We start from the raw sequence: 18,246 nt of genomic DNA, 5'->3' as shown, positions 1-18,246 counted from the left end.
ATCACGACTGGGGACACCGGAAAATGAACTTTACACATTGCATCCATGTGGTGAATTGAAACTTGGGCGTGACGAGCCAACGCCTTAACCCACTAAAGTCTAGTCTACCCACTATGAGTTACATGGTTACAGGGTTTCAACAAACGTCTCAGATCTGCCTCACGATTTAACTGAAATACTGTTCAAGGTCGCATTAAACCAAACACATGTACCCACAACACAGTTATTGAGGTATAGCTGGACCAAGTTTTGAAATGAAACAACATGAAGATGAAAAAACTTTATTTCCCTTTATGGAAACTGACAAACATATATAAACACATATAAGAATAATTATGGCACATATTTACTTCTCATTAAATAATAAGATCTCAAAGGTCAATGTTTTAAAGTCATAAAAGAAAATTAACTGTTGATTTACCGAATACTTTTCTGTGAAAGCATTGCCAACAGAGTAGTCTAAGCATGGCACAAAAGGTTGTTTCTTTACTTGATATTACAGCAAAGATGATTCACATCAAGGTGCTAAATAAAGGAAAAATCTCTAAAATAAACGGAAAAAATTTTGTTTACATACACAAACAATTCAATAACAAATTTGTTAACCAAAGAGTGGAAAGAGTAGAGTTCCTCCAAACAAAAGTAGAGTAAAAGATGTTTGCGTCTTAAAGTTACTGTCAACGATTGTAGTGATACATAAATGTTTATTACCAGTGAGTATATATGAAGGTGCAAGGATGAATTCTTACCTCATATAACAGCTGTCATGTCACCTACATGTGACCACACACAGCCTTGCTAACTGCTAATTGGCATAATTGTTTTCACAGAGATAATTATGTAGCTCTAACAAAAGAGTAATAAAAAAATAAAAAAAATAAAAATATTTGTAAGTTGAAGTAAACCTGTTACCTTATCTACATATAACAATAATTATTAATCATATAAGAGGATGATGCGGTATATCCCCAGAGAAGATGTGCATGTATGCAATACTACATGAGTCTTTTGTACAAAATATAAATGGACGGGTTCAAACGTGGACAATGCTGTCAATATCGGTGGACGATGACAGGGGATATACATGATGTGTATAATGGAATGTATTGGATGATGAACTGTATCTAATCTGGACAAAAGATTCACAACACTTCAGCCCTTCTCTGATTGTTCGTGTCCATTATCACATGGGTGACATGGAAAATGTTTTATTGTTGGAGAAATATAATTTGAAATGTCAAATGATTTTTGGTCCAATTAGATATTTAAATTTACAATGTCTATGATGCATTTTCATGAAACATCCCTGTCAGACATGGTTGATGATGGAAGGAATTCAGATTTGATATACATGTAATGACAACTGAGGGACCGATTTAAGTACGAATAAATATTTTGCATCAAATTAATTTTTTTTGGCAAATTCTGAAACAGGATAAAACAAGAAATACGATTAGCGAATAATTCCTTCTCCTTTTTAAGAAATAAACATAGAATCTAAGGCAGTCATTTTCAACACAACAACCATCAAGTTTTTATGGAGCTGAGCTTGATACAGAGTGAGTGAGTTTGGGCTGACGCTACTTTGAACAGTATTCCAGTTATATCACAGCAGGTCAGCTTGATGTGGGAGGGAAGCCTGATGTGATGCAGGCCTCAGACATTTAACACTACCTAATGTAGGAACAAGATTCAACCAGACCTTTCAGTAGTGATAGGATTAACAAAATGGAGAATGGAAAAATCACAGTTTTTGTCATATTACATTATGATATGGTTGCATAACTTGAGTGTGACGAAGGTTAAAATGTAATAGTGAAAAGATGGCAAATTGGTTAATAAGTTTAATACTAATAATAAGTAAGTGTATGTTCCTAAACAACATCACAATGATAAAAAACCCAATGAGTGAATATGTTGAGGGTAAAACTGTAACTAGTGAAAAGATTCAGTTAATAATACTAATAATAGTAAGTGAACAATATCTCAAATAAGAAACCCACATGCATCCATCCTTATAATATTTTAGATATATTAGATTTTAGATATTTTGAGTAGAGACAGGCAAGTCGTTTGATGTAATATCCCCAATACAAAGATTCTTCAGACATTAATGAAGATTTGAGTCAATTTTCAATGTCAACACATTAAACACAATTGAAGGAATATTGATACTCGACACAACAAATAACAATAAAATAAATTTCTACTGAAACATTTCCCATACTCCCAATGAAGATATGGAAGTAAGATTCTACATACTAATAGGAACTCATTTTGACAATTTAATAGTCGTTCAAAAGAACAGAACACGTGTTTTCGTACAATCCTTGTTTAACAAAGTAAGTAATGTCGTCATAAGATTCTGAGTTTAGGGACAGAGTTCAGGGTCCAACATCAACATAGGTAAAATATAAATGAAAATATATACATATACATGTTGCACATGATAAACTCAGTGAGACACATCTAATATAATACACTGTGAAAGACATGCAAGTTGACAAAGCACACAAACATTATTGGCACATCCGAAGAATACAAACAAACATGGCACTACAGAAATAATGATTATTTTATGTTGCTTTTAGCAAAATTCGAATCAAATTCCAGCACGGGACACCAAGAATCAGCTTCAAACCCATGGGAATCAAACTCAGACCCAGGACATATGAGCATTGCTTGACCCATCATCCTACCTTACCGCCTCCACAACAGATGTAAGTGCATCAGCTGCATGTATCAATATTATTAAATATGTATGACACATGTTAAAGAATTTTTACCAGATTGGACTACATAAGGGTCACATGCAATAAAGAACGATATCATAGTTATGGCCTATTGATATTATAGTAAAAAAACCAACATAATCATAAAACTTCATATCAAGACCAGCACTTTTTAAACTACAGCTGTTGATCTTATAAGACATTTACATCACACACACAATGGCATACATATGCTTCACTGACATGTTTCTTGCTCCAAATTAGTTGTGGTAGTTTAGAATCTGGTCACACAAACATTTGCTATCTTCAAGCTCATCTAGTGCAACACAGCAATTAACCATATTGAAACCCCCATCTTGATAACACACTGGAAACATAATGCAATGCCTACAAACAAAATTGTTTTTTTTGTCATTCTTTTTATTGGGATGCCAGGAGGAAAGAATGGTATCTGTACTGCAACAAGACTTTTGTCATTGGATATTTTACAAAAAGGGACATTTTTTTTCATCATTTTGTCATGGATTAGAACAAAGAATGAGTTTTGTCTTGCAGTGAAAGCATTATCATACATGGTGATGGACACACTGAATGCTTCACACTCTATATATTTGTGGCAAGAGTGAGTGAGTGAGTGAGTATGGTTTTACGCAGCTTTTTGCAATATTCCAGCAATATCACGGCGGGGGACACAAGAAATGGGCTTCATACATTGTACCCATGTGGGGAATCGAAACCAGGTCTTTAACCACCTTTGTGGGAATAGAACCTACACGTTTGATATGTCAAGTCAACCACAAGGCTACCCCACCACCCCTAGGGATGCTCATTCGGTACAAAATGTCTTTACGTCATGATTGAGATGATCACTTGGTACAGTGTATATATTTACATTTTGAGTGAGATGCTACAAAGATATAGTGAATATAAGTTCGGTACAAAACTATAGAAAGGCTCTGGAGGAATATACATATCTTTGAGCAAGATTGTTCATAGCAGTGTATGAAAACTATAAAATGTGTTCCTTGCTTGAGGGGCTGACCATTCCTCAAGGGAGATTACAAGGAGTGTTGTCACGATTCACCGATTGTACCAATGCATTGGTAGATAATTCTCACGATACATGTAAATATATATTGATACAAAATTTTATTGAAATCGATATCCATTTGTTCGCATATCGTTTGATTTTTCTATTCGAATCAAAATATCATCATATTTTCTGAATTTGACACATACAAAAACTTGTTAGTTTCTGACACTTGTTTGAATAAACAGAATCAACCTTTTCTAAGTATTATTATTTTACAAAATAATCTACTGATAGTGGTTAGAACACATAATTGTGAATGTGATATGTAATTAAAAAGGTTGCTTCTAAATATACGCATATAAAGACGGTATTGCTGTATTGAGATACGTATCGTATCTTGACCTTAAAGTCAAGATACGTATCGTATCATGGGGTACCTGTATCGTGACACCCCTAATTACAAGGATGGCAAGAGTCGTAACAAGTACCCACTGAGAACACAGATGGCAAGATCCAGTACAATAAGAAACATATGTCAAAATTATGTACAGTTACATCATCATGTCAACCAAATAATAAAAGGTGTGACATCCATTTTCATTACAAAGGCTTTATGGTGTTATGGTGTTTACAAAAAGTTGGAATACATACATGTGTATATTTATATAAAGAAGTATTTTACAACAAATATTGGCCCCAAATGCATATGAAGATTCAACATGTCTAACAAAAAAAACTCAATCAATGATCCTGACTTAAATATTTCAGTCTAAATGATCAGTCATGCCTTTGAAACATTCTTCGGAATACTACAGAATATAAGGGAATATTTAGGACAAGTCTGATAATGTGCCAGTAGATTATTGACCCATCTGTGTGTGTGTGTGTGTGTGTCTGTGCGTGTGTGTGTTTGTGTTCTATTCTGGTTGCCAAGATACCTGACATACATGTGTCTACCATGTTCTCTAAATAGGCAAATGGGGCAGGCTTCTACAATACATCAAAGTTTACTCACAAATATACATATTTACACAACAATAATACAAATTAAAATAAGTAAAATATATATTTTACAAATTGCATTTTGGACCCAAAATTGTCAGATGATATTCAAATCAATGACATTCACTAGATATTTAAAACACAATAACAGTGCATGCAGATGTTTGTAACGGTAATAGAAATAAAACAAATAGCACTAAAATGTTGAATACACTAAGACGAAAATTCGCAGTCATTGATAGCTGATTCACAACACAGCCATGAAATGAATTCTTTTTCATCCCAACAGGACTGTTTGAATGTTCAGTTCTTTCAACAAGTGCAGCACTTAAGCTGTTTTCCACTCCAATCCTGGAATCGGAGGTCGTCGTTTTTGATGATCTCGCCGGTATCTCCGCGGAAAGTCGCTGCCATCTACCAAACATCCCTGTTTCTCATACTTCTCGATCAGTCTCTTGAAGATTTTGTCACTTCGCAGCAAGTTCTCATTACCTGTAAATGAAGAAATCCCATCATTTTCTTTACATCACCTTGTGCATCTACTACATCTACTACAACTACTACTACACCAGCAATTACATTTACTATTACAACTACAACCATATCCATTGTGTAAGATATAGGCAATATGCTTGTCTCAAAGTATGTGATTCATTCATTGACATTGAGTTCATTATGTCATAACATTCCTTCAAGTTTGAGATTTCATCCTTACCAATGATGATGAGTCCTCTACGAGATCTGGTGAGCGCCACGTTAACCTGGTTGGCATCAGTGATGAAGCCGAGGTTGTGTTTGCTCCAGCCCAGTGTGGGGTTCTTCTCTATCTTGTAATGGGGCAGAGAGCGTACCGTGCTGAAGATCACGTAGTCCCACTCACCTCCTGTGTAACAAATATGGAATGGGTGAGTTGGGCTTAATGCTGTTTCAAACAGTAAGGGATGAGGAAGTCCCCAAATGACGCTGGTCGTAGATATTAACACTTCACTGAAACCCATGAACCAAGTCATGGTACTGGCTTGTGTGTGTGGGGGGGTGTCCGTCCATGGAGTCCTGAAACCTCCCTTTCTCTAAAAACAACATATATCTGTGATCTGGTATTTGTAGGCCCATCTTATCACTAAGCCAGTTAGAACATCCGAAAAGATAGACCCAAAGCTAATTCCTTGTCATATGACTTCAGTTCAGAATAATGTTTATGTTTCTGATAGCAGTAACCTTGACCTTGTCAACACCATCACTGTGCGTGTGTGTTTGTGTGTTAGGTACCATGCCACAGTTCAACATGGATACCCCACTCAGACACAGAATACCGACTCCGAGCCGACCAGTTCTTGCATGTATCAGGCAGGGTAACAACAGGGCACCATATGTTTTGCCACTCTATCCACTGGACAACAGAGGTGGCCTTCTTTCATTTAACTAAATATTGCAACTGGAATGGCCATTGATGGATTCATTTGATAGTGATTCAGAAACGCATGCTTATGATATTGTCAGAATCATGCAATGATTCCTATTAAAATCTTATGATTTTGGAAATTTACTAGGGCTGGGACGGGTAGCTCGGGTACTCGGCTCAGGTGCGTCCTGAGTAGTACCAACAGTACTACCCAGACCCATGGTTAGTCATGTGATATAGTATTTAATGACAAAAGTTACCCAGCACTCCATAGTTACATTACAAGTCACTTATGAGACTCTTTCTGATGATGTACACATTATTTGAATATAGATAAAGCTTTAGTCAACTTCACTGTATGCATAACCAGATCGTTTATACATGTATCTGAATACATATCTGAAAACAATACCCAAGCATACACTTTGAACCCAACTCTTGAGACCTACAGCGGGTACCTGGGTAGGGTCAGGTACTAGAGGGTAGGGTACATGGGTAGGGTCAGGTACTAGGGGTAGGGTACACGGGTAGGGTCAGATACTAGGGGGAAGGGTACACAGGTAGATTCAGGTACTAGGGGGTAGGGTACACAGGTAGGGTCAGGTACTAGGGGGTAGGGTACACACGGGTAGTAAATTTTGACTAGCCCCAGCCCCAGTATTTACCTTGGCTGGCCACAACAGTGTTGACGTTGAGACTCTGATGGTGGTACTTGGACAGAGCCTCGCGTATCTTGGTACACTGGGCGTTGTACTGCGACATGATGTTGATGTAGCGAGGGGAGATTCCACCCTTCTGAACCAGCCAGCTGAACACCTCAACCTGAACAACCAAGGCAAAGGGTTAAGTAAATAGTAAGTAATTCACAGACCACTTCCTACGTTCTTAGTTTACACATATATGTGATTATTAGGTCAGAGCACTGACCACTTTCTTTGTCTTAAGTTTATGAATAGTAAGTAATGCACTGACCACTTTCTTTGTCTTAAGTTTATGAATAGTAAGTAATGCACTGAACATTTTCTTTGTCTTAAGTTTACATGTATATAAATAGAAAGTAATGCACTGACCACTTTCTTTGTTTTAAGTATATAAACAGTAAGTAATGTACTGAACACTTTCTTTGTCTTAAGTTTACATTATTTAAATAGTAAGTAATTCACAGACCACTTTCTTTGTCTTAAGATTATAAATAGTAAGTAATGCACTGAACATTTTCTTTGTCTTAAGTTTACATGTATATAAATAGTAAGTAATTCACAGACCACTTTCTTTGGCTCAAGTGTACATTATCTAAATAGTAAGTAAAAAGTAATTATGTAATTATTAAGTCAGAGCACTGACCACTTTTTTGTCGTTAGTTTTGTCTATGAAATTATTGTACTGACCACTTTGTCCACCTCTGCCTTGTTGGACTTGGACTGTTCATTGCCCTCCTCTGTGGACACACTGAGGCTGTCCTCCACCCCCTCCACATGGCACAGGACATGGGGAACCTCCGGCACCGGCCACACGGCCAGGGGCTCACACTTCCATGTCCAAGATGGACCTGTGGTAAGTTTACCATCGTAGAACTCTTCTGATGGGAAGTCACAGAGGCGAGGGTGCTGTAACAAAACAAACACTCCTTGAGGGCATGTGGACAATATGACATTCTTTGGTTAAATATATATGAATTATGACTGTTTCAGGTTCAAAAAGGGTAGGCCAGATGATTCTGTGGTCAAACTATAAGGGTCCAGCACTATATTTGCTAAGTTCCATTTCTTAATAGGCCACAAAAATATAATAGTCTTGGTTCTCAGGCACCGCCTGCATTAAAACATTCACCGCACGTTTAGTTTTTATTTCCATTTTTTTTTTTTTTTAAACAAAAAAATCCTTAAATATTCCAAGTCTAACAGTGGTCAAATACTGAATTCCAGTAATATACTCATTAAGGAATACATCTATGTAGGGAGGCCCTTTCCCAGTTAATTGTATTTGGTTACACAACTGTCTATTTGGTTACATTAAAGTTGAATAACTAAGAAAAAAACCCAAAAGCACCGCCTGCCCGCAGTATGATTTCAATAGCCATTGCCGAAGAAGCAAGTCTTTTATTTTTTTAAGCCTTATTTCAGGATGTGCTGGTCATTGGTTTAAATCTCCGATGTAAATTGATGTACAGGCATCATTTATGGTTGTGAGTTTCACAAACCTCTACAACCTGACAAGTCATGACATGTACCAGACATAGTTGACACACATCTTTTTATGAGACCGCCCCCGTGGTCTAGTGGTAGAGCGTCCACCCGGAGAGCGGAAGTTCCGGGGTTCGATCCCCGGCCGAGTCATACCAAAAGACGTTAAAAGATGGTACTTGTTGTTACCCTGTCTGGCGCTCGGCATTTAGGGGCTAAACAAGGACTGGTCGTCTCGTAGTCAGTATACTGTGTCTGAGTGGGGTATTGGCTACAATAAAATAAGTTATTCAATTGTTGCCATGATGCAACTGGAATATTGTTCACTGCAGCGTAGATTTAACCATTTCTGACTCACACAGGTAAAATGACAACTTACCATCCTGTACTGAGTGTTGAGGAATGTAGCCTCAGTAGCAAACCTCTCAAACAGCGACTGATCCAGACCCAATTCTGCAGCCTGCTTGCACTGAACAATTGGCCGCAGCTGCTTGTGATCTCCTATCAGGACAACCTGCTTGGCCTTGGTGGCAATGATAGGAATCATGCTTTGTGGTTCTGGACTCATGGCACTCTCATCGATGATGAGCTGGAAGATGCGTGTTGACTGGACCACCTTCCTATTCCCACCGACTGGGCAGGTACAGAGGATCACATCGCACTTCTTGAGTTCTTCACATGAGGCCATGTACACCAGCTTCCCATACTTCTTGATGTGGCCCGGAGTGACGGCTTCTGGATTGGTCTTGAACAATGCATCATACATCCTTATTTCCTCGGCATGAGGTTTGCCTGACTGTCGTATCATGTGGTGGAGAGACACATCGAAGAGTCTGGGGTCAGATCGCAGGCCTCGCATGCTCCTCTTGGACATGAAGTTGCGTTTGGGCACAGGGTAGTCCTGAGCCACGATGTTGCTGCCGTAGAGGCGGATGATGTTGGGACAAGCATCTCCAAGTCGACATAACAGCAGAACTAGGAATAAATGTTTCAATAAAATACTATTTGCACAGTTAAACAAGATATCAACAAAGAAACAACAAACATTTCCATTGTCATAAGAAATCTCTACTTAAAAGCAGAGTCAACTGTAGAATTGTACGACTATAGATCATAACATGTGTTCAAGATTTACTATCAAGTCATGAAGAGTTTCAAAATCATGAAGCCAAACATGAAAATTTGATATTTGTTTTCAGATGGAAAACTGGCAAGCATACACCTGATTTTCAGTGGTCCATTCATATAATTTTCACAGCTTTTGTGCCCTTAATGCCAAACGGAATCTGTTTTCGGCAGATAATCTAGGCTGGTTATTCTCTTGCATTGACAACTGATATTACCCAACATCAAAAGCATTAACTCAGTGCAAACTTCTCCCAATGCTTTATTAAATGTAATACCAGCATTTCACCTTCCATTAAAGAGTCAGTTTCATTAAGAAACAATAAATATATTTTTAACATTCTGACTTACATGCTACAAGATCCACAGCTTTGTTGGACGGCCCACAGAAAAGCACCTGTTTCTTCTGGTCGTCTACACCCTCCAGGTGAAGGAACTTGTTGATCTTGTTGAAGAGGTACACCAGCTTGATCCCAGTGTATGTCTTACCTGTACCTGCAGGATATATAGCAACGCATGATTGGAGAAATCCAATGGTATGATCTGCTTTTTAATATAATGTGCTGATAAAAAAATATCTCAGAATCCGGTGACAGATTGAGACAAAGACAGAAGTGACAAATAATGAAAACATGACAGCAAATGATGCAATGTCAGGAAGTGAGACCAGACAGGAAGTGAGACCAGACAGCAAGTGAGACAAGAGAGCAAGTGAGACCAGACAGCAAGTGAGACCAGACGGCAAGTGAGACAATAACAGGACGTGAGACGAGTCAGCAAGTGAGACAAGACAGCAAGTGAGACCAGACAGCAAGTGAGACAATAACAGCATGTGAGACCAGACGGCAAGTGAGACAATAACAGGACGTGAGACGAGACAGCAAGTGAGACAAGACAGCAAGTGAGACCAGACAGCAAGTGAGACAAGACGGCAAGTGAGACAATAACAGCATGTGAGACCAGACAGCAAAAGAGATAATAACAGGACGTGAGACCAGACAGCTGGTGAGACCAGACAGCAAGTGAGACAAGACAGCAGGTGAGACCAGACAGCAAGTGAGACCAGACAGCAGGTGAGACCAGACAGCAAGTGAGACCAGACAGCAACTGAGACAAGACAGCAAGTGAGACAAGACAGGAAGTGAGACAAGACAGAAAGTGAGACCAGACAGCAAGTGAGACAAGACAGCAAATGAGACAAGACAGCAAGTGAGACCAGACAGCAAGTGAGACCAGACGGCAAGTGAGACCAGACAGCAAAAGAGACAATAACAGGACGTGAGACCAGACAGCAAGTGAGACCAGACAGCAAGTGAGAAAAGACAGCAAGTGAGACAGCAAGTGAGTCCAGACAGCAAGTGAGACAATAACAGGAAGTGAGACCAGACAGCAAGTGAGACAAGATAGCAAGTGAGACAAGACAGCAAGTGAGACAAGACAGCAAGTGAGACCAGACGACAAGTGAGACAATAACAGGACGTGAGACCAGACAGCAAGTGAGACCAGACGGCAAGTGAGACAATAACAGGACGTGAGACCAGACAGCAAGTGAGACAAGACAGCAAGTGAGACCAGACGACAAGTGAGACAATAACAGGACGTGAGACCAGACAGCAAGTGAGACCAGACGGCAAGTGAGACAATAACAGGACGTGAGACCAGACAGCAGGTGAGACCAGACAGCAAGTGAGACCAGACAGCAGGTGAGACCAGACAGCAAGTGAGACAAGACAGCAAGTGAGACAAGACAGGAAGTGAGACAAGACAGAAAGTGAGACCAGACAGCAAGTGAGCCAAGACAGCAAGTGAGACCAGACGGCAAGTGAGACCAGACAGCAAAAGAGACAATAACAGGACGTGAGACCAGACAGCAAGTGAGACCAGACAGCAAGTGAGACCAGACAGCAAGTGAGACCAGACAGCAAGTGAGACCAGACAGCAAGTGAGACAATAACAGGACGTTAGACCAGACAGCAAGTGAGACCAGACAGCAAGTGAGACAATAACAGCATGTGAGACCAGACAGCAAGTGAGACCAGACAGCAAGTGAGACCATACAGCAAGTGAGACAGCAAGTGAGACAAGACAGGAAGTGAGACAAGACAAAAAGTGAGACCAGACAGCAAGTGAGACCAGACAGCAAGTGAGACCAGACAGCAAGTGAGCCAAGACAGCAAGTGAGACCAGACAGCAAGTGAGACCAGACAGCAGGTGAGACCAGACAGCAAGTGAGACAAGACAGCAAGTGAGACCAGACAGCAGGTGAGACCCGACAGCAGGTGAGACCAGACAGCAAGTGAGACCATACAGCAAGTGAGACAGCAAGTGAGACAAGACAGGAAGTGAGACAAGACAGAAAGTGAGACCAGACAGCAAGTGAGACCAGACAGCAAGTGAGACCAGACAGCAAGTGAGACCAGACAGCAAAAGAGACAATAACAGGACGTGAGACCAGACAGCAAGTGAGACCAGACAGCAAGTGAGACAATAACAGGAAGTGAGACCAGACAGCAAGTGAGACAAGACAGCAAGTGAGACCAGACAGCAGGTGAGACCAGACAGCAAGTGAGACCAGACAGCAGGTGAGACCAGACAGCAAGTGAGACCAGACAGCAAGTGAGACAGCAAGTGAGACAAGACAGGAAGTGAGACAAGACAAAAAGTGAGACCAGACAGCAAGTGAGACCAGACAGCAAGTGAGACCAGACAGCAAGTGAGACAAGACAGCAAGTGAGCCAAGACAGCAAGTGAGACCAGACAGCAGGTGAGACCAGACAGCAAGTGAGACAAGACAGCAAGTGAGACCAGACAGCAGGTTAGACCCGACAGCAGGTGAGACCAGACAGCAAGTGAGACCAGACAGCAGGTGGGACCAGACAGCAAGTGAGACCAGACAGCAAGTGAGACAGCAAGTGAGACAAGACAGGAAGTGAGACAAGACAGGAAGTGAGACAAGACAGAAAGTGAGACCAGACAGCAAGTGAGACCAGACTGCAAGTGAGACAAGACAGCAAGTGAGACAGCAAGTAAGTCCAGACAGCAAATGAGAACAGACAGCAAGTGAGAAAAGACAGCAAGTGAGACAGCAAGTGAGCCAAGACAGAAAGTGAGACCAGACGACAAGTGAGACCAGACAGCAGGTGAGACCAGACAGCAAGTGAGACCAGACAGCAAGTGAGACCAGACGACAAGTGAGACAATAACAGGACGCGAGACCAGACAGCAAGTGAGACCAGACAGCAAGTGAGACAAGACAGCAAGTGAGACCAGACAGCAAGTGAGACAATAACAGGACGTGAGACCAGACAGCAAGTGAGACCAGACAGCAAGTGAGACCAGACAGCAAGTGAGACAGACAGCAAGTGAGACCAGACAGCAAGTGAGACCAGACAGCAAGTGAAACAAGACAGCAAGTGAGAACAGACAGCAACTGAGACAAGACAGCAAGTGAGACAGCAAGTGAGCCAAGACAGAAAGTGAGACCAGACAGCAAGTGAGCCAAGACAGCAAGTGAGACCAGACAGCAAGTGAGACAATAACAGCATGTGAGACAACGTAAGGATGTGAGACCATAAAGCAAGTGAGGCAATAACAGGACGTGAGACCAGACAGCAAGTGAGCCAAGACAGAAAGTGAGACAATGACAGCAAGTGAGACCAGACAGCAAGTGAGACCAGACAGCAAGTGAGCCAAGACAGAAAGTGAGACAAGACAGCAAGTGAGACAATAACAGCATGTGAGACAACGTAAGGATGTGAGACCATAAAGCAAGTGAGGCAATAACAGGACGTGAGACCAGACAGCAAGTGAGCCAAGACAGAAAGTGAGACAATGACAGCAAGTGAGACAATGACAGCAAGTGAGACCAGACAGCAAGTGAGACCAGACAGCAAGTGAGACAAGACAGCAAGTGAGACCAGGCAGAGAGTGAGACCAGACAAGAATTGAGACCAGACAGCATAAGTAAGTGAGACAGCGTAAGGATGTGAGACAAAGCCGCCTACCTGGTGGCCCCTGGATGAGGGTGAAGCTGGAACTGAGGGCCCGGTCTATGGCCTCGTGCTGCTTGGTGTTATTGAGAGGCAGACCCTGGACTGGGACCTCTTTCTCCATCTTCTTGCCATAGTCCAGTCTGTCCTTGTCTGTAGTGATAAGAGTTACATATGCATTACGATTGGTTGCAAAAGCAGCTGGAGCCTGATAGCTAATGGGTTACTGGTTACCATCAAGGACAGTTATATCTGTGATATACCAATTGTAATAGTTTTCTTCTGTTTTTTAAAAGAAAATATTTATGTTTAATATTTACTCACCCAGTTTAGGAGGCCTCCTGTGCAATGCAACACAGCTTGCTAAATCTAACTTGTCTCCACTCAAGCTTTGTATCATTCTCATTGTACGTCTGAAACAGAGTTAACATTATTACTGACCATTACAGTCACTTGGTCATATACCTTAATATGCTGTGTGCATGTCACTTGGTGTCACTTGGTCATATATACCTTAACATGCTGTGAACTGAGAAGATTGCTGAGGCAGAGTAAAGCAATAATCACTCACTCATACACCCAAAGGACACTCCTGAAAAAGTCAGATACTGAAATAATTTATTGTGAAAACTAGTTACTGTTACAAATCAGAACAACACAATCATATTCTTACCTGTCAACTTCTGACTTGAAGATGACCTCTACAGTGCCTGTACTCTTGGGAAAGAGTTCGTCTGGCACAGGACCACTGTTGGCATTTAAGCTGAATGTGACCGTCACATAATCTGATTCCATGTCCTTGTCTTTCTTTCTCCTCACTTTCATGATCTGAGCATGACCGACCCACGTGTAGGTGTCTGCCTGTGAACAGACATCAGCTCCACATCCTTCAGACACCTTCCTCTTCTTCAAGGCACACTCAACAGCCTCTGCTTTCCTCCTAGACCTCCTCCTTTCTGATGACTTACTCCTCTTTGAGGATTTCGTTTGCCTTCCTTCTTTTGTCAGTGGGCAAGGGACTTCAATGACCTTGTTTGAGATCTCCTCATCATAGGTTTCCCGTGACTCAGGTCTATTTTGGTCAATCTTGATTCGTATGCAGAGATAGTCAATTGAGGAGAACTCCCTTCGTCCAAAGTTGTCCCTTTCATCATCATCGTCGTCTCCCTCTTCTTTCAACTTCTCCAAAGGTTTGCCTCCAAACTCAATGCACCTTTCATGCACAAAACTAGATGGAAAAGTGAATGTCCCTTTGTAGAAGGTTTTTGTTTTACCTTGGTTGCGTTTGAATTCGATGTTGACATTGTTGATGATGATGTTCTCTTCACTACGAACTGCCGATGTCGCAGATTCCATTTCCAGAAGAGGCAGCCATGTTCTCTGATACTCAGATATTGACTCAATGTTCTTTTTGGTCGATTCTGTAGCATACTTACTCAACACACCAACTGGATCTTCCATGTGACTGAGACACAGACTGAGGTTCTTGCAAACCTGAAACAATCTCACTTGTGGAGTGAGTAAACCCTTCTCTGGATTAGCAACCATCTGAACTTTGATGACACGTCCGGGTGTAAAGCAGAGAGTAAACTTGCAGTGGTGGAACTTGATGGAACCATCTCCATGCTCTGAGGTGACCATGTCCCTCACTGGTGCTCCAGTGGGCAAATCTTGTCCTTCTCTGGGTTGACTGTTGACCATTTTCTTCAATGCTTTGTGGTCCTGGCTGAACAATGCATTCAACATCTTTGCCCAGGTCTGTGTGTCCACAAAGTACACATGCTGATTAGGATTCACAATAGACACGACTTGTTTTGGCCGTTGCTTCTGTTTGAATCCTTGCTGCTTTTCCAGCATCTTTGAATACATCAGCTGGCTTGGACATCCAGTACAGTCATACAGCCTTTTCTTCCATTTTCCTGTAACGATTGTCTTTGTTGACCAAGGATCTTGTTTCTCCTCTGGTTTCTTACTGAAGTCCATCAAGTTGAAGGGTAATTCCTTGCTTCTGCTGGACACATGCTTCAAAGAGGGGATACAGAGCTCTGCTCCACTGTCCGAGACCTTGTCCACCACAGCATTAAATACCATTGGCCTCTGCGAAATCTTTGCAGCTCTCTTCAAAGCCTGGCACCCATTGCTGAAGTGTTTCTGTCTGGAAGTGGCATCATTGATATAGGCACAAATGTCAGCTATTTCTGATGATGAGTAGGGACAGGATTTCCCATCAAGAGCTGCATGCACCAGTCTTTGTACAATGAGGTCCACATATCTCCGGATAGGGGATGTGAAATGTGTATACATCTTTGTATTCAGGGAGAAGTGATTCAGCTCTTTTTCAGAGAGCATTGAACATTTGTATTCTGCAGATTCCATGATTTGTCGCCAGTGTTGAAGAGCAATTGCTTGGAAAGGGTGGACCTCATCTTTGCACATATTCCTTACAGCTTTAGTCAGGGTTTCATCATGAACTCCATCAAGAATCTGAAGCCAGATGTTCTTCTGGACTGGCAAAAGCTCTTTTCTCACTGTGTTGCCCTTGGCTACCCAGTTCCCTGATGCCACCGCCCTGCCAGGTAAGACTTCTCGTCCTTGCATGTTCACAACAAGGTCCAGGAACTTATCCTCACTCTGGACAAACTTTTGGACATCCTCTGTAGATGGTGGAGACTGACATCTGATGGGGATGGAATTTGGGAACTTCTTTCTCAACCACTGAGCAATGGATGTGTTGGCTTTGATCATGAACTCTTCAATGAGTGAATGGGCTTCAATATTCTGCTCTATGATTTCAGTCTCAATAAATCTTGGATCTTCAAATGGAACAGCAAACCTAGAATCTTTAAGTCTGTCCTTTCTCAAGTTCTGGGCAATTTCATGAAGCAGTTTGATATTGTCTTTCAGAGTTTGTGAAACATGATCCACTTCCTCATTTTCAATAACTTTCTGAGCATCTTCATATGACAACTTGCAGGAAGATTTAATCTTTGTTTTCATGACTGTTGGTTCCTTTACAAGCTTTCCTGATTTTTCAATGTGAAAGAAAATGGACAATGCATGTCTTTTTTCATTTGGTAGCAGACTACACATGCCCTCACTCAATGGTTCAGGCAACATGTTGTGAGCCCTGGACTCGCATGGATAGAAGCTTGTGGCTCTCTTCTGTGCCTCTCTGTCAACAGGGTCCCCTTTCTTCACCACTGAGGCCACGTCAGCAATGTGGACTCCAATCAGATAGTAGTCATCCTTGGCAGAGATACTCAAAGCATCATCTAAATCTTTTGAATGTGCAGGATCTATTGTGAAAACTTCAAGCCCTGTGCAGTCAACTCTGTCATCAGCAAGAACAGTGTCTCTCTTCTTCAGAATTTTACCAATATGAGCAACTGTGTCTTGTGAAAAGTAGGTTGGAACCTGATATTGCATTTCCAGGATCTTGAGACCTCCATTGAAGTCGGTGCCACACTCAATGATGTCTACCACTGCTCCAAGAGGGTACACATGGTGGATGCCCCAGGTGAGATAGACGACCAGGAACACATACCTTCCTCTAAGTCCTGGTTTCACATCAAAATATTTCTTGTATCGGAGTTGTCCATTCTCATTGATTTCATATGTATCAATCCTGTATTTAGACAAGGAAGGGAATTTCTTCTTTGTAACACCATTCAAGGCATGAATCTTTGGCACAGTTTTGCAAAGAGGATGCATCAGAAACCCTTCATCATCATCACACGTACAGGCCATGACTGTATGGCTCTCTTCCCTGAAGTTGCTGTTGAGGGCACCAACAACACGTCCATACACCTTGTCATCTTCCTCAGCCCTCTTGTATATCACATGACCAGACACAGGATGGGAGTGAGGCTCTGACAGAACCTCCACACAAACCTCATCATTGTTGAACGTCTGGCCACACTTGGACCTCCCGTGAATCTCAATATCAGTGTAGGTTTCCCCTCCTGACAACACTTTACACACAGCCTTGTGAGATGCCTCAAACTGAATCTTACACTGCTTGTACTTCTCAGGCATGGCTGCCATGAGTCGTCTCAACTCAAAGTTGGGTTCAAGGGGCCTATAGAAAGGAGCCCTGGTCTGTTGATACTGCTTGGCCTCGATGCTCTCAGTCTCCACATCCATCCCCATGCCACAAGTAATCTTTGTGTCCACATCACCATTGTCATACATTTCCTTACTTTCTTCAAACCATGTCTTGTCCGACTTTTCAGCCTTGACTTTGGTCACCTCTGGCTCTTTCTCTTCATGTTGAGAAGAGGGTGATCCTCGAAGCTCGAAAGCATCCTCGAGATCTGATCCATCATCCCCACTCGATGTGTCCCAGGCTGTGTACTGAAGAAGAGGGTTGCTGTCAACATTGAGCTGTGAGGGGTCCTTGCCTGCTTGTCCAGCAAAAGGAAGTGACAAGCCATTAGACGTTCGGTATCCTGGTTCACCCTTCTGCATTGGTCCACCTTTGAGCCAGTCAGTGTGACTAACCTGGATGGGTTCCACATGTTCTCGTCTTGCTGTTAAAACAAGAAGTGTAGAGTTATTTGTGAACTAGGGGTGAATCTTGTTCTAGTCTGCAATACTAAAGCTATATCAAGCAGCTTATTACAGTCCTACATAGAAAACAAATCTTCCAGCATCATCAGTTTTAGTCCTAGCATAGTCTTCTGATAGCATGCAAATAATCAATCCTGGGAAGGCAAACCAGGGGTTGATAACATGAGCAACAATCCACTGAGCTGGGTTAGATGACACACTAACAGACAGG

The 18,246-nt window shown here is 41.6% G+C and overlaps 1 protein-coding gene across 2 annotated transcripts in view; it reads right to left on the bottom strand.

Moving 5' to 3' along the window:
* Nucleotides 1–267: 267 nt before the first annotated feature.
* LOC124134586 (helicase with zinc finger domain 2-like) overlaps nucleotides 268–18,246 on the bottom strand; it is a 28,346-nt gene continuing 10,367 nt past the window's right edge. For both annotated transcript variants that reach the window (XM_046499501.2, XM_048400436.1), the window contains exons 11-19: nucleotides 14,140–17,995; nucleotides 13,791–13,879; nucleotides 13,482–13,619; nucleotides 9,829–9,972; nucleotides 8,732–9,327; nucleotides 7,558–7,776; nucleotides 6,835–6,991; nucleotides 5,483–5,650; nucleotides 268–5,259 (exon numbers count right to left, since the gene is read on the bottom strand). In XM_046499501.2, the coding sequence (XP_046355457.2) occupies nucleotides 5,096–5,259; nucleotides 5,483–5,650; nucleotides 6,835–6,991; nucleotides 7,558–7,776; nucleotides 8,732–9,327; nucleotides 9,829–9,972; nucleotides 13,482–13,619; nucleotides 13,791–13,879; nucleotides 14,140–17,995 (5,531 nt within the window). In that variant the 3' untranslated portion in view covers nucleotides 268–5,095. The remainder of the gene's footprint in view (nucleotides 5,260–5,482; nucleotides 5,651–6,834; nucleotides 6,992–7,557; nucleotides 7,777–8,731; nucleotides 9,328–9,828; nucleotides 9,973–13,481; nucleotides 13,620–13,790; nucleotides 13,880–14,139; nucleotides 17,996–18,246) is intronic.

This window comes from Haliotis rufescens, unplaced genomic scaffold, assembly GCF_023055435.1.
Source record: "Haliotis rufescens isolate VD_foot unplaced genomic scaffold, xgHalRufe1.0.p SCAF_2, whole genome shotgun sequence".
Lineage (NCBI taxonomy): Eukaryota > Metazoa > Mollusca > Gastropoda > Lepetellida > Haliotidae > Haliotis > Haliotis rufescens.
The sequence above is the reverse complement of the archived record's forward strand: the minus strand, read 5'-3'. Positions and strand labels throughout refer to the sequence as shown.